General features: G+C 50.3%; 1 protein-coding gene across 1 annotated transcript; it reads right to left on the minus strand.

Annotated features, from left to right (window-relative positions):
• Positions 1-1,474: 1,474 nt before the first annotated feature.
• LOC147649093 (uncharacterized) lies at positions 1,475-13,064 on the minus strand. The gene is made up of 8 exons (XM_086865001.1): positions 9,222-13,064; positions 7,445-7,798; positions 6,233-6,532; positions 4,687-4,874; positions 4,163-4,283; positions 2,870-3,524; positions 2,461-2,574; positions 1,475-2,090 (listed from the first exon to the last, which is right to left on the minus strand). Exons 1-6 carry the CDS (start codon positions 9,733-9,735, stop codon positions 3,454-3,456), a joined length of 1,548 nt encoding a protein of 515 aa, XP_086721127.1. The 5' UTR covers positions 9,736-13,064; the 3' UTR covers positions 1,475-2,090; positions 2,461-2,574; positions 2,870-3,453.
• Positions 13,065-14,136: the final 1,072 nt, after the last annotated feature.

Consider the following 14,136-nt stretch of genomic DNA (forward strand, 5'->3'; position numbering starts at 1 on the left):
CGTTCTTCTGCTAACAAGTAGTCCAAAGCAATTTGCTTCTGATACACAAATGCTTGCATTAGTGAATGCTGTTTAGCTGATAACTCGAGAGCATCAGAATATGATTTGATACAATTTCTACCATGGCTTGAAGTCTTCCTAGTCGGTTGAATAGGTAAATTGGGCTCCTGTATCCCCAGCTCCCGTCTTGAGCCCAAGTTGCTGGGCTATTGCCAAGCTCTTATCCTCTCTGCAGGCCACTCATCTTGTCCCCACTTCTGATTCCCTCCTGCTTTTGGAAACTCAAGATTCAGCTCTCTTTTTTCTCTGCCCAGGCTCTCATCTAGGGGTGCTCCTAATAGTTTACTTTTGGACTTTGGGAGCAAAAAGGAGGGTCAAATCATTCCCAGAGTGCAGGATCCTTTCTACCTGCAGGGTAATTCACTGGATGCTTTTTCCCCACATATCCAGTATATTCCATCAGGTGCTTTCCATTGGTCATTTACAGTTTCTGCTTTATCCCAGGAATTCTTTAAGCTTTTGAAAGATCGGTAACCATTAGCTCCAGGACTTTTGTGCCAACATAATTTGATCTGATCGTTCCAATCACAATTTGTCTTTTTTTATTTTGTTTGACTCCAGTATCCAGTGGGGGTTTCTGGTTGCCAGGCTTTGGTGTTGTTCTTTGAATTCACTGTTCAAGTGAATGTGCAAGGAGTATATCCTACTACTTCAGTATATCTTTTTCCTTCCCTGCTGATACCAACAGTTCCAATTATTTGATGATCTAAAACCCACCCTTGGGGTCATTTTGATGTTTTGGAAATTTAGGTATGATTCCGTTTTAGAAGTTGCTCTGGAGCTAAGCTCTCACCTTTCCATGGCCATTTCTCAGCTGATTTCAGCCCTCCACAAATCCAACAATTAGATCATCCTAATTCTGTAGCCAGAATTCCCTGTGGGAAGGACATCTTCCACTCCCACAGCAAGGCAAGTGAAGGGGAAAGTGCAATCTCTCTTTCCTGGAAGGTGTTCAGCTTTGAACAAACTAGTTTTGCTGAAGATGAGCCCAGGCAGTAGTGAGTTAGAGCATTTGATCCAACTCCCAGAGTATCCTCACATCTGTTTGGACACAATTTCTCTTTGTTTTTTCATGGTGAATGCTTTCTCCTGCCCCGCTGCCTCCTGCTTGGAGTTGTACGCGCAGCAGAGTCCCAGAGTTTTCTCAGCAGGCCTGTGCAGCGAGTTCTGAGCCAACGTGTGGCTCTGCTGCCATCCCAAATCTGCGCTTTCCTTGCCCAGCCGGAGCGCAAGTGGGGCATGTGCTGGGCGTGGCTGGAGATTTTCATCACCAAAATCCTCCAGCGTCAGGGCATTTCCATCTGCCCATTGCTTTGGAGAGCACAAATCACAAACCACCCATCTCAGCTGATAAATGTCATTGCTTGCAGATTGCTGCAGCCGCACAGCTGAGCTACAAATACACATGAATCCATTTCAGTTGAAAAATGTCATTTATTACAAATTGCTACACCTGCGCTGACAATACACAACTATCAAAATCTCCATTAAGTTCAAAAAAAGTCATTTATTATATTAGCACAATAGTGCCATGTAAAAATATACAAATACCAATTTCAGTTAGCAAAAGCTTCACTTATTGCTAACCTCAACAAGTCAATATAGACAAAGATTAATGAGGTGTTTAACAACTTAATTTATTACAGATTACAACAAGCTTACAGCCCATATAGAAATACAAAATTATCAGTGTCCCCCTCTAAATAACCCTGTACTAAGAATTCGATAGACAGAATTATACAACTATAACTCGTCATACATGTTTAAATAGAACTAAATACCTCTAGATATACATATAGAACAATCTACAGATGGAAATACAGATTAAATATTACATATTTCACACAATATATATACATATAGATATATAAAACAAAACTATCTAAAAATATACAAATGTCACTGTCCCAGTCTAAATATCCATACAACTACATTTGAACAAATCAGCCGCCCCATCTTCAAAGCCTCTCCCTCAGTGTTTTCCTGCCATGCAGAGCAGCTCTCCTGGACAGGGACAGCAGATGGGACATCTGGGAGGCAAAGGGAAGAGCGAGTCAGTGCTGGGACCTTTCCCTTGGCAGCAGCTGCACTTCCAGCAGGGAAGCGAAAATCTCCGAGCCTCCCCAGGAGGGTTGGCAAGAACAAGCAGGCCGAGCGGGCCAGCGTGTGGCGAGCGCAGGCGCGGCGGGACTGTCCTGCAGCCCCCGGCAGCCCGGCACAGCTCCCGGGCCCTGCCGGCACAGCTGCCTTGCCCAAGGACAGCCCCTGTGCCGGCCGGGGCAGCAGCGCTGAGCAGCCCCAGCACGGGCAGGGGCCGCTCCTGCCCGGCCGGGCAGCGCCCACGGCCAAAGCCCACGCCACCCTCAGCCCTGCCCGGCCTCACCGGCCCTGGGGCCTCACCCAGGCTCTCGCGTGGCCCCAGCACATCCCTGCTCACTGCTCTTGCTCCAGGCCTTCAGCTTCTCCCTGCTGGCTCCTCTCAGTGTCTTCCTGTCCTCAAGCTCTTCAGCACAGCTGTGGTGGCAAAAGTGGAGGCTCTGGAATTGGTTGCAAGGCCTGGCAGAGCTGCAGTCCCTGAGCTCCGTGTGCTCCCTCCTGGCCCCCTCCATCCCCTCAGCCCCGCCGTCCTCTCGGCAAAGCCCCAGCCCCCTCTTCAGTTTCTTGGGCCTCTCCCAGGCCTCTCCCCCCGCTCAGTCCCTTCTGAGCCGTTGTGTCCCCTCAGAGCCGGCACAGCCCTCAGCCCGTGCCTCTGTCACCTCCGTGCCACCATGGCCCTCTGCTCCCCCACAGCCCTCAGTGCCCCTCACACCTCAAGGTTTGCAAGGTCCCTTCAGCATCAGCGCCTCCTCAGCCCCCTCAGTCTCAGCGTCCTTCAGCAGCTCCTCACAGGACAGTGCCTGGGGCCAGCGGCAGCTCCCACCGCTCCAGGGACAGCCAGGGCTGCAACTGCTGCTCCGCCTGGCCCGGCCCCAGCTCGGACCCAGCACAGGGGGACACAAGGGGCACAGCGGGAAAAACAAGAGATGAAAAAGGCAGCCAGGGGGGAAAGAGGGAAAAATGCAGCCTAGGCCTACACAGCTCCATCTATGGACCTCTACATCCATATAACTCATAGCTAAATAACTATGCACATTTAGAAATGTAACTGTGTGCATAGAAATGTTACTCTCTACATATAGAAATACAAATTTGAAAATCTATAAATCTAACTGTATACATAGAAATAAAATCCTATCTCATCCATACGATACATACAAACTCTACAGATGTAGAAATAGATACACCTATAAATACAGCTCTATCAATCTATACATGTAACTATATAGATAAATAAATCAAGATAAAAAATCTCTAACTACATCTATAAACAGAGGGATGCCACCTGCCCGATGGTCACAGGCTCTCCCTCTGATCCTTCTTCCCACGCAGGGCAGCCCTTCTGGCCAGGTAGATCACATGGATATCTGGCAAGGAAAGGCAACTCTCAGTCAATGCTGGCCTCCGTGTAGCTTTCCCTTTGCAAGTAAACTGTCCTGCTAGCAAAGGCTGTCAAAGATGGCCTGAAAGGCACACTCTCACTTGAGAATTTGAAGCCTGCTCTTTCAAGAAGAGGGATCCTTCCAAGTTTTCCAGTCTTGTGAAGTTTTGAAGTACGCCAATCAATTCACAACACTCCCAGTGCAAATGGCACCCCCGAGAGCTTGAAACACAGACAGTGCCAGCTGCCACAAAGAAGCCCAGCCTTGTTCTTTCTCTGGGCTGACGCAGAGACGTCAGTCCTCACTGCAGTGGCTGAAGCTGAAGGCTGCTGTGAGCTGGGAACCAATTGGGACATGCAGCTTGGTGACACAACTGCCAACAGCTCAGGTTTCTTGCCGGCTCTCTTGCCACAGCAGAGGACTCGGTGTCAGAGCCTCTGGAAAAGCATGGAGGGGCAGGGCTCGGGGAGCTTGTGCCAGTGCAGGATTGGAACTAAAGGCACCAGGAAGCACCAACCCTGCTGCAGACAAGAACTCAACTCTTCTGATCTCCCTTCCTGCCAGAGGCAGGCTCAGAGCAGCTGTCTCCCATCTCTCTAAAGCAGGCTGGGCTCACTCCTTACCAAGCTCCTCGGGCTCCTGGCAAACGTTCACACAGCTCCTGCAAGCAGGCAAAGCTCCCTCTGCTGCAGCCTTGTTCACAGCCTCCCCTCCTGAAGAGCCACAGGCAACACTAGCATTGACCTGAAAAGAAAAACAGAAAGAAGGAAATGCAAAGATCAACCAATAGATTCTGCAGGGGTACAATCAGAGCCTGCCAGATTTCCTTCTGTGCACCAACAAATTGCTTTTGAAAACTGGTATATACGCGGGAGTTTGCAGAAGAAAAAGGCTCATCGCGCTTGGCAAGAAGATATGGGCAGTTCTTCCCAGAAAAAGGAGCATCCAAACCTGGCAAACACCTCTCATTCTCACTTAAGGGCTATCTCCCCTTTTCATTCCCTCTTCCTTAGCAAATCTTGCTTGAACAAGCAAATCCTTCCGTGTCCATTCACAGCTGAATTCAAGAAGCCTTTGCTTCTCAGCCATGCAACAACATTCAGAAGCTCTCAGTCCAGCCCCTCTCATCCCTGTCCAATGGAGTTACCTGAGCAGAGGGAGACCTTTCAGGCACAGATGGTGAAAGCATCTCCTCCAGTGTCTCCAGAACAAGGTCCAGATCCAGCGGTGGCAATTCCTCTTCCCCAGGAGTACTCCAGACCCAGCTTGGGGCTCTCCATGCTGCATAACCAGCACTGCCAGCTGGAGCACTGGGGACTGAAGTGCCTGGGGCAGCTGGAAGAATCCAAAAACATCGGTGAGGCTCCAAAATGAGGCTTTGGGACGCAGAGCTTTATTGCTGCCTTGGATCAAACATCACAGGAAGCGCACAGCAACCTCAACTCCAGAAAGGTATTAAAAACTTCCCAGGGAATTGGAAGAGTGAGCTGTTCCCCTTCAAAAGTATTATCCTAATCAACGTGTACATAGATTAAAGTATGGCTTGGGAAACTGATCTAGACATACACACAGACATAATCACCTTGAATCACAGCCTTTTGCATCTTCCCAGCAGCATTGGCATTTGGCTGCTTGAGTTTCTCATCACAAGAGACCACAGAAAGTGCATTCACCCAGGAAGAGGCCAGAGGTGCAGATACACATGCTAAACTTCAATTGCGAGTTTATTCTAAGGAACAACCATGGAGGTGAGGCCATGGTCTGCAGCTGCAACTGTTCTGGGGACTCCCAGCGTGCACTGAAATTTCATAGCATTATTTGCGGGAGAGACTGTTGGAAATGGAAAATCTGCAGCCTTAGAAAAAGCCTGGATTGATGGAGTGATGAAAGTACACAGACATTAGGTAGAGTAATTACAAACCTATGTTCTTACAATTGCAAGTAAGAATATGCCTAGAGTAAGTAAGAAATTATATTAAGTAAAATAGTTGGAGGTATAAAGTGTAATAGTGTAATTTAAAGTAAGTTAGAGATCTAGGAACTATAACAGAAGTGTGTGTGAATACGTGACCTGTTAGCTCGTTGGTTAAAAGACAGACGCAGTGTGGCAAAATCAAGTAAAGGTGATAAGAGCTTAATAAGTGAAAACAAACTTGGTGTCAACTGTCTACTGGACTAAAAAGTTATATATTGCCATGCGGAGAAGAAACTCGTAACTTCCTCGAGCTGTGGTTGACTTGCTGCCTGTAAATCTCACGCCTCGGGACTGATCTCTTATTGGGCTACTTAAGCAATAAATCATCTCAAAGCACGGTGGTGCCATCCCTTGTATTTCATCTCAACAAAAGACAATCTGTAAACTCTGCAATATCCCATCAGAGTCCTAGTTTGGCTTCATCCAAAGAAAAATGGGAGTTCACCTGACTCCGACCAGTGGTGGAGAAATGTTCTTTGCCTCGTCCTTTGACCTCTACACAGAGGCTGCCTGGAAAATGGCCAGAACATCCTCCAAATCTGCAACAAGAACGGGAAAAGCAGTCAGAGATTGTTTTGATATTCATGATCCTGCTTCCTAGTACCCTTGACACCTGATTGTCACAATCAAATGGACACGTGACAGAGCACGGTGGCAAAAAACTTCAGTCACTTTTTGTGATCTTTCTGAAAAGCCAGGGGAGAAACACATTCCGTACCTGATGGGATGTTGGCTGGCAAGTGCTGCTCTGGAGAAGTGCAGCTGCTGCTCTCTGGAGAGGCCGCAGAAGTGCTTTGATGGTGCGCAGGAAATGCTGGAGTCATGAGCTCTGGCTGGAATTGAAATTTGTGTGTGCCTGGCTGGCCTGATGAAACCCCAAGTCCAGATGCAGCAAACATTTTCTTGGCACGTGCTGGGGAAGCTTCACGCCCTTGAGGGTCTGGACTTGTCCTGGAAGGGCCTGGAGGCAGCTCTGAATCCTCAGGTGAGGCAGCACTGCGCTTCTGGCACCAAGGAGCTGTGCAGCAGGGAGGGAAGAAGAAAGGAAGCAAAGGGAAGGCTGGGTCACTACAGCTCCTCAGCTCTGTTTCCCTTGGCAGCAACTGTACTTCTCCCAAGGAAGACAGAAGCTCCCATCCTCCCAAGTAGGGTGAGAAGGAGAAAATTCCCCACATGTTCTGAAGCTTTGCAACAACCAATTCCTTGTCTACTCAGCTCTCCCGTACTTATTCATCTGTCTGGGAAAAGTGTCCCGCCGCCATTCCTGGGCAGGAGGCAACTGCCAGAAAGCCAGCTGCCAGCTCTTCTCCCTTCTGCTCCAAAGGCACACAACAACTTTAGAATCCCAGCCTTCCCTATCTCCCCAGCAGCTTTTAGATTTGGCTGCTTGAGTTTCTCATCACAGAAGGCCACAGAACGTGCATTCACCCAAGAAGAGCCCGCATCTTCAGGCACACACTGAGAAATTCAACTGGGAGTTTATTCGAAAAGCAACCTTGTAGGTGAGGCCATGTTCTGCAGCTGCAGCTGTTCTGAGGCACACAGAGCTCATTTCAATGGCACGGCCTGATTTGCAGGGCAGCCAGTCTGAAACATCTGCAATATCCTATCACCGTCCTAGTGGGACTTCATTCCAAGAAACAGGGGAGTTCACCTAACACTGACCACTTGTCTGGCGGGCAATATTTTTCACCCTGCCCTTGCACCTCAGCAGAAAGGCTGTCTGGAAAATGCCCAGAACAAGCTCCACATCTGCAGGAAGGACAGGAAGAGCAGAGAATACTTTGGCATTCACAGTCCCACTTCCTAGTACACTTTCTCCGTGATTCTCACTTGAGATCTAGCCATGACAGAGGACTCAGGGAAAACACTTGAAAGGCTCAGTTGCCAGGAACTATTGGAAAAGGAAGGGTAGAAACTCTTTCCCTACCTGATGGGTGGCAGGCTGGGCTGTGCTGCTGAGAAGATGAGCAGCTGTTGCTCTGTCCAAGGGCCCTGCAAGCAGCTTCAGGGTCGACTGGTGTGAGGCGAACCATGAGCTCAGGATGGCGTTTCAGGTCCAGGCGAACCAGTGGAACCATGAGCTTGCGGAGATTAAATCTCTGGATGAGCTCTCTTGATGGTTCCACTGGTGAAGCCCCAGCAAGTGCAGAGGTGGCACAGACTTTCTTGGCAGGTGCTGGGGAAGCCTCACTCTCCTGAGCACCTGCACTTCTCCTGCAAGGGCCTGGAGGCAGCTCTGAATCCTCAGGTGAGGCAGCATCGCGCTTCTGGAGCAAGGGAGCTGTGCAGCAGGGAGGGAAGAAGAAAGGAAGCAAAGGGAAGGCTGGGTCACTACTGCTCCTCAGGTGTGTTTCCCTTGGCAGCAAGTGTGCTTTTGTCAGGGAAGACAAAAGCTCACCTCCTCCCAAAACAGGGTGAGAAAGAAAAATATCACCACATGTCTTGGGGGGTTTGATGCCTATAGAACTTAAGTCAAACTTACAAGCTGCTTCTATAGGTTGAGTTAGAAGATATCAATAGAACCTGATAGATCTGTATCACCAGATATCAATAGAACCTGAATCATAATTTCATGGATCTATTTAACCTGATAGAGACTAGTATAACCTGTACTGGCTAGTATATGTTTAATTGGTTGCTCAGTGCTGGAGAGAGGGGAAAAAAAATGAAAATCTCATCAGGTGGTCAGTTTCAGAGAGAGGTCGGTACAGTACTAATGAAAAATTAGCAAACGTCAAGCCAATTAGCCACAAAATAAAGCAATTAGACTGGTTAGGACCAGACAGACCAAGGAACACCGTAGCTGTGCATGATCTGAAGAAAAAGTTGAAAAGTTCAGATGCAAAGATGACTTTGGAAGCCTTCGTCAAAGACCCCCAACGACCCCCAAATTGGGGAGGCACAAGCACAGTGAAAAAGAACTATCTATAGCCATGAGATTATACTATGTAAATTCGTTCCAGAGTCTATAATATACATTATAATATATTACATACGATCAATACAATACATTATATTACATTATAATATACAGTATAATATGTGTATATTAGTTCCATATGTTATAATGACATAGTAACACCAAGCAATAATTACTAAATATATCACAGCAATTGAGAAACGTGGATGAATTAGGAGAAGAAATCCTCCTCACCTCCAGCACTGAAATAAACAACTCTACACACAGGGGTGTATGGGATTTTATTCACTTTGCAACAAGCAGCTCCCTGTCTACTGAGCTCTCCCCTATCCGTTCAAGCCTTGGCAGGAGGCAGCTGCCAGAAACCCAAGTGCCAGCTCTTCTCCCCTCTGCTCCAAATGGGACACGAGGCTCCCTCTCCCGCTGGGGCTGAGCACGCCCAAGCCCTCGGCTCAGCCGCACTCCCGGAGAGCTCCCCGAGCGTCCCAGGGCCGCGCAATGAGCAGCGCCAGCCACGGCACAGGGCCGGGCCGGCTGCCGGCCGAGCGGGCCAGCGTGTGGCGAGCGCAGGCGCGGCGGGACTGTCCCGCAGCCCCCGGCAGCCCGGCACAGCTCCCGGGCCCTGCCGGCACAGCTGCCTTGCCCAAGGACAGCCCCTGTGCCGGCCGGGGCAGCAGCGCTGAGCAGCCCCAGCACGGGCAGGGGCCGCTCCTGCCCGGCCGGGCAGCGCCCACGGCCAAAGCCCACGCCTCCCTCCGCGCCCGCAGCTCCCACCCCGTCTCACCGGCTCTGGGCGGCTGCCCGCTGGGGAAGGCGGGCAGCGACCGCTCCGTGGGGAGCCGCTGGAGGCGGCTGGGCTGGCGGCTCCGCACCTCCAGCCCCGCCGCCAGTCTCTGCCTGTTGGCCCTGGTCAGGCGTTTGATGCGGAGCAGGAGCTCGGGGCGGTCGCGGCGGAAGTTTGGGTTCATAAAGTGCAGCCAAGCCCCGGCATCGCCCGGCACAGCTGAGCCAAGCCATGCCGGCACCTTTTGGAAGCCGTAGAGGTTGAGCTGGCGCACGAAACTGCCAAAGTGCGTGGCTTTGAAGGAGTCCGGGGCCGCCCCCGCCCCCTGCCCCCCCCCTCCGTGGGCGCCGGCCGGGCTGAGCAGCTCCCGCTCGAAGAGGAAGCGGTCGATGAGCAAGCCCTGGGCCTGGCTGTCCCAGCGCACGGAGCGGACGCGGGGGCTGTTCACCAGGCGCCACAGCTTGGCGGGGAAGGTGCTGGCATTGAGTCCGGCGGGCAGCGGCAGCTCCGCCATGGCACCGATCTGTCTCCGACTGGCGCCGCAACGGCCGCGGCGCAACGGCCTGAGGGGGGCGCTGCGTTCGGCCCCGCGCGCGCCCGGCGCGGCCCCGGCGCGGGCCGGACTCGGCGAGGACGAGCGGGGCCTGAGGGGAGATAAGGCCAGGTAAGAGCAGGTGAAAAATGCATGTGGGAAACGAGAAATTACATAGGAATTCCACTAATTGACAAAGTTTCTTACTGTAATAAATGGAATTGATTTTTGCTAACTAAATTGCACCTGTTATTCAAGTTATTTTTAGAAACAAATGTCAGGAAAATTAATCCATGAACGCCAGAGGTTTATGTCCAAAAAGGAGACAGAGGAGTCCTTTTTCCTTTATTCCAATAAATATTTGACCCAATGACCCAACACCTGTGCGCTGCACTGCGGCATTTTTTACCCAATCACTTACTGCTACCCAAAAACCCCTCGGAGAAGAACATGAAGAAGAAAGGAGAAGGACAAGAGACAACACCCTAAATCTTCCATCTTGTCTCCTGTTCTCTAAACTACTTTTTCACCCAGTGATTTAAGAAACTTTCTAATCTACACACTTATACTTTTCCTATCTAACTTTAACATTTGTTTTCATGTATCACCATGAAAACATGCTCATGAATTTCATGTCATATGAAATTCAGTGTTTCTTTGAATCCTAGAACTAAGTATTAGAAACAAGGGCACACACTCTGTATCCCATATTCCAACACCAGAGTGAGCTAGTGAGGAAAATGCCTGGCCTGGCTGGGCAGGGAGCTTTTGCAGGAACTCAGGAAAAAGATGAGGGTGCATCACCTTTGGACAGAGGGACAGGCAACTCAGGAAATGTTTAAGGATGTCATTAGGTCCTGCAGAAAGAAAAGTAGAGAGGTGAAAGCTGAATTAGAGCTTATCCTGGATGCTTCTGTGAAGGAGAATATATCACATCTCACGGGAGCTGATCTGGCTCTGTCACTGGGGCCTGCACAGGAGTGGGTCACACCCCAGGAGCAGGATGAGCCCAGCTGTGACTAGAGTACTCTACGGGTTTTAGCTGTCACTCTGCTCTGAGGAGGCAAGGACAAGAGGGAGGTCTTTTGCATGGGATAATAGAGGATTTATTGCTCTGGGGAATCTTGGGGGCAAAAGACAGAAAATGCAAGCGTGCAACAGCTGAAATAGGGAGGTGGTTCAAAGGGAGGGTCCAAAGCATCAGCTAATCAGAGATATCCTGGGGAGGGTAAAAGGCAGGGTTCACAAAATCATCATCCAATTGGGGCCCAAAGCACCAAGGATCCACTGTGACACTGCAGGGCCCAAAGAACCAAGGATCCACTGTGACTCCACGGAGTGTCATGGAACCATGGAGACCATTGTGACACTGCAGGGCCTCATGGAACCATTCTGACACCAAGCTGGCTGGGAGTGTGGATGTGCTGGAGGGCAGGAGGGCTCTGCAAAGGGAGCTGGACAGGCTGGATGCAGGGCCCAAAGCCAACAAGGTGAGGTTGAACAAGACCAAGTGCCGGCTCCTGCACTTTGGCCACAACAAGGCCTGCAGTGCTCCAGGCTGGGGCCAGAGTGGCTGGACAGCGGCCAGGCAGAAAGGGAGCTGGGCCACTGATGGACAGCAGGCTGGACATGAGGCAGCAGTGTGCCCAGGTGGCCAAGAAGGCCAATGGCCCCTGGCCTGCATCAGGAATGGGGTGGCCAGCAGGAGCAGGGCAGGGATTCTTCCCCTGTGCTGGGCACTGCTGAGGCCACACCTCGAGTGCTGTGTCCAGTCCTGGGCCCCCAATTGAGGAAGGCCATGGAGGGGCTGGAGCGTGTCCAGAGAATGGGAACAAGGCTGCTGAGGGGTCTCGAGCACAAGTCCTGTCAGGAGTGGCTGAGGGTGGTGGGTTTTAGTTCTAGCTAAAATCACTAGATTACTTCCTTCTTTCTGTGAGATATGGATTAGGAGAAGGGCAAATCAGGCTTAAAATTTAAAAAAAAAGAACTTTATGATCAGGTCTACAAGAATAAGAAACAAGAATAAAAGTTCCAGAAACTTTTCCTCCCCCCCCCACCCAACTTTTCCTTTCCCAAGTGACACGGCAGAGACAAAACCTGGGATGTTAAAGCAGTGCCAACTATACAATAGTCTTTTCATCAGTCTGTGCAGGGAGAGGAGTTTTCTCTTGTCATGCCATGGAGAGATCTCCACAAGAAGCAGTTTTCTTGTTGCTTTTCATTTCTACAAATGGCAGTCACCAGGGCACAAACTCTGCCCTCTCCTCCCATTTTCACACCACTCAGAGGTGTGTTCATGGGCCATGAGCTAAGGGGTTTTATTTTAAGGATGAGTTATTCAGAGGCAAAGGTTCTTTTCATCTCTGAGAATAGAGGTTTTCTTCTTCTCCCCCTGGGGCCAAAGGGTCTTCATCAGCTCTCATCTCCCTCTCTCTCTGTTCAAGCTCTCATGGGATCACAGCTACTCCACATCTGCTTGGCTTCATCAATGGATACCTTTGCCCAGATCTACAGCTTGAATACTTCAATCCCCCAATACTCTTTCATGAATTAAAGGAGTTATTTTTCAGAACATAATTATTCATCTCCATGACCCTACCAAAAGACTATTTCAGCATATTAGAGCATCTCCTCATTCTCCTTCCATCTGAGGCTTGATTCCTTCTTCTACTGACCTTGATGTTTCACGTTGTCTTTTTCCGTGTCACTTGGTTCTTTTCTTTTCCTGGAGAGAGGATTAAAGTCTGCAGGTCTCCTGTGTGTAGTGCAAGGGTTAAATGTGGCCCAAGCCATGGCAGGCAGTGGTGGTGTGGGATTTCAGGTGTGGCTGGTGCCAGCTCTCAGGAGCTGTCTGTGCGGGCCGGGGGGCAGGGGGGGTGTTGGCGAGTGTCATCAGCCGTGGCCTGGCCCAGCCTGGGGGCCGGGGGCTCCCCTGGGAAGGGCTTTGGCCACCCCGCTGGAACGGGACCCGGAGGGCTTCCCGGGAAAGCCAGCAGCGCAGCAGAGCCTGGCCTGGCCTGGGGGGGATCCCGCAGTCTCCATCTCCCCCCGGGAGCAGCTGGGCTCCGGCCCAGCCCCCCCCAGGCCGCACAGGCCACGGGGGAGCGGGGCCAGCCACACCACAGCTCTGCTGCCTTTCAAGGCTGCAAAGAAAGAGACCAGTTCCTGGCCTTGGGGGTTTAAAAGGTGGCATTCACAAAGGTGAAGTTCCTTTTCAGTGGTGCAGAATGCTGTCAGTTGTCAGAACTGGCCAGTTATTGGCTTGATCTCAAGCACACAAGGAACTCCCCACAGCCTCTCTCAGAGGAATCACTGCTGTGGGTGTTTCCCACTTCTTTCCCTAAATGCTGAACTACCACACCCTTTGACCATAACGTAATTCTCATAATTCATAGGCATCAAGGCCTTATTTCAAACCAATTAAGTTGCTCCGGTATCAACCAAAAATTTTACTTCTTTGTCTTTTCCCCCAGCTTCATTTTTATAACCAGGGGGTCTGTTGGGGTGGACTCTCCGGGTCCTCTTCAGTCTTCTTGTGGATGTGTGACTGCAACCACCCCTCCTTTCCCTTCTTTCTTTTGGCCATCTCACTTCCACTTTGGACACTCATTTTTCCAGTGACCAAATTCTCCACAGTTCGCACATTGGTCTCTACCCAGTTGAGACGGGCCTCGTTTGGGTGGTCCTTGTCCATCCCTTCCTTTCCCTTTTCCTTCCTCCTGTACCACTGCTACTAGCTTCTCCATTTCTTGCTTATATCCCTCTTCTCAATTGCTGAAAACTCTCCATGCCTCTTCCAATAAGGCTTCTAAGTTTCACCCATCTGCCCCCAAAGCTTTTGGAGTTTCCACCTCATGTCCCCCGTGGATTGTTCCAGAAATAGATGAACTAGCTGCTGTATTCCTACTTCAGAGCCCAGCTCCAGTGGTGTGTGTCTGCGCATGGCGTCCTTCCAAGGATCTGGGAATTCCCAGGGAGATTCCCAGGGACCTTGTTTGATTGCATATAAGGCTGCCCAGTTCATGGTTTCAGGTCCAGCCCTCTCCACTCCCTTCACTCTCCACTCCTGGCAGCTTTCTGACTTTCTCCTTGCACTCGACTGATTTGGATCCCATGGTGGGTCCTGGAGAGGAAAGTATTCTTTTCCATCCATTTGTAATGTTTGATAATGGTCCTTTACCAGGTCCCCTGCTGGTTTTAGAACCAATTGTTTCTCAGTTTTGGTTAATGCATCTAATAACAATTGTGTGTCCCTTCAATCTGGGTTATGTTGTTTGACTATATATCATAAACATTGGCAGTATTTACTGGGTCACTCTGATAATTCTTTGTGACCTTTTCTCAGGCCTCTTTGTCAAGAGGAGAAAATGGTTCCTTAACTAC

This window comes from Cyanistes caeruleus, chromosome 28 (assembly GCF_971803275.1).
Source record: "Cyanistes caeruleus chromosome 28, bCyaCae1.hap1.1, whole genome shotgun sequence".
NCBI classification, from domain to species: Eukaryota; Metazoa; Chordata; class Aves; order Passeriformes; family Paridae; genus Cyanistes; species Cyanistes caeruleus.

Bases quoted from the DNA above. Each gene is read 5' to 3' on its own strand.
- LOC147649093 (XM_086865001.1), bottom strand. From the start codon at position 9,735: ATGGCGGAGCTGCCGCTGCCCGCCGGACTCAATGCCAGCACCTTCCCC. The intron at 7,799-9,221 runs GTGAGACGGGGT...CCTGCTGCACAG, and splicing joins CGGGCAGCCGCCCAGAGCCG to CTCCCTTGCTCCAGAAGCGC. The intron at 6,533-7,444 runs GTAGGGAAAGAG...CCTGCTGCACAG, and splicing joins CCCAGCCTGCCACCCATCAG to CTCCTTGGTGCCAGAAGCGC.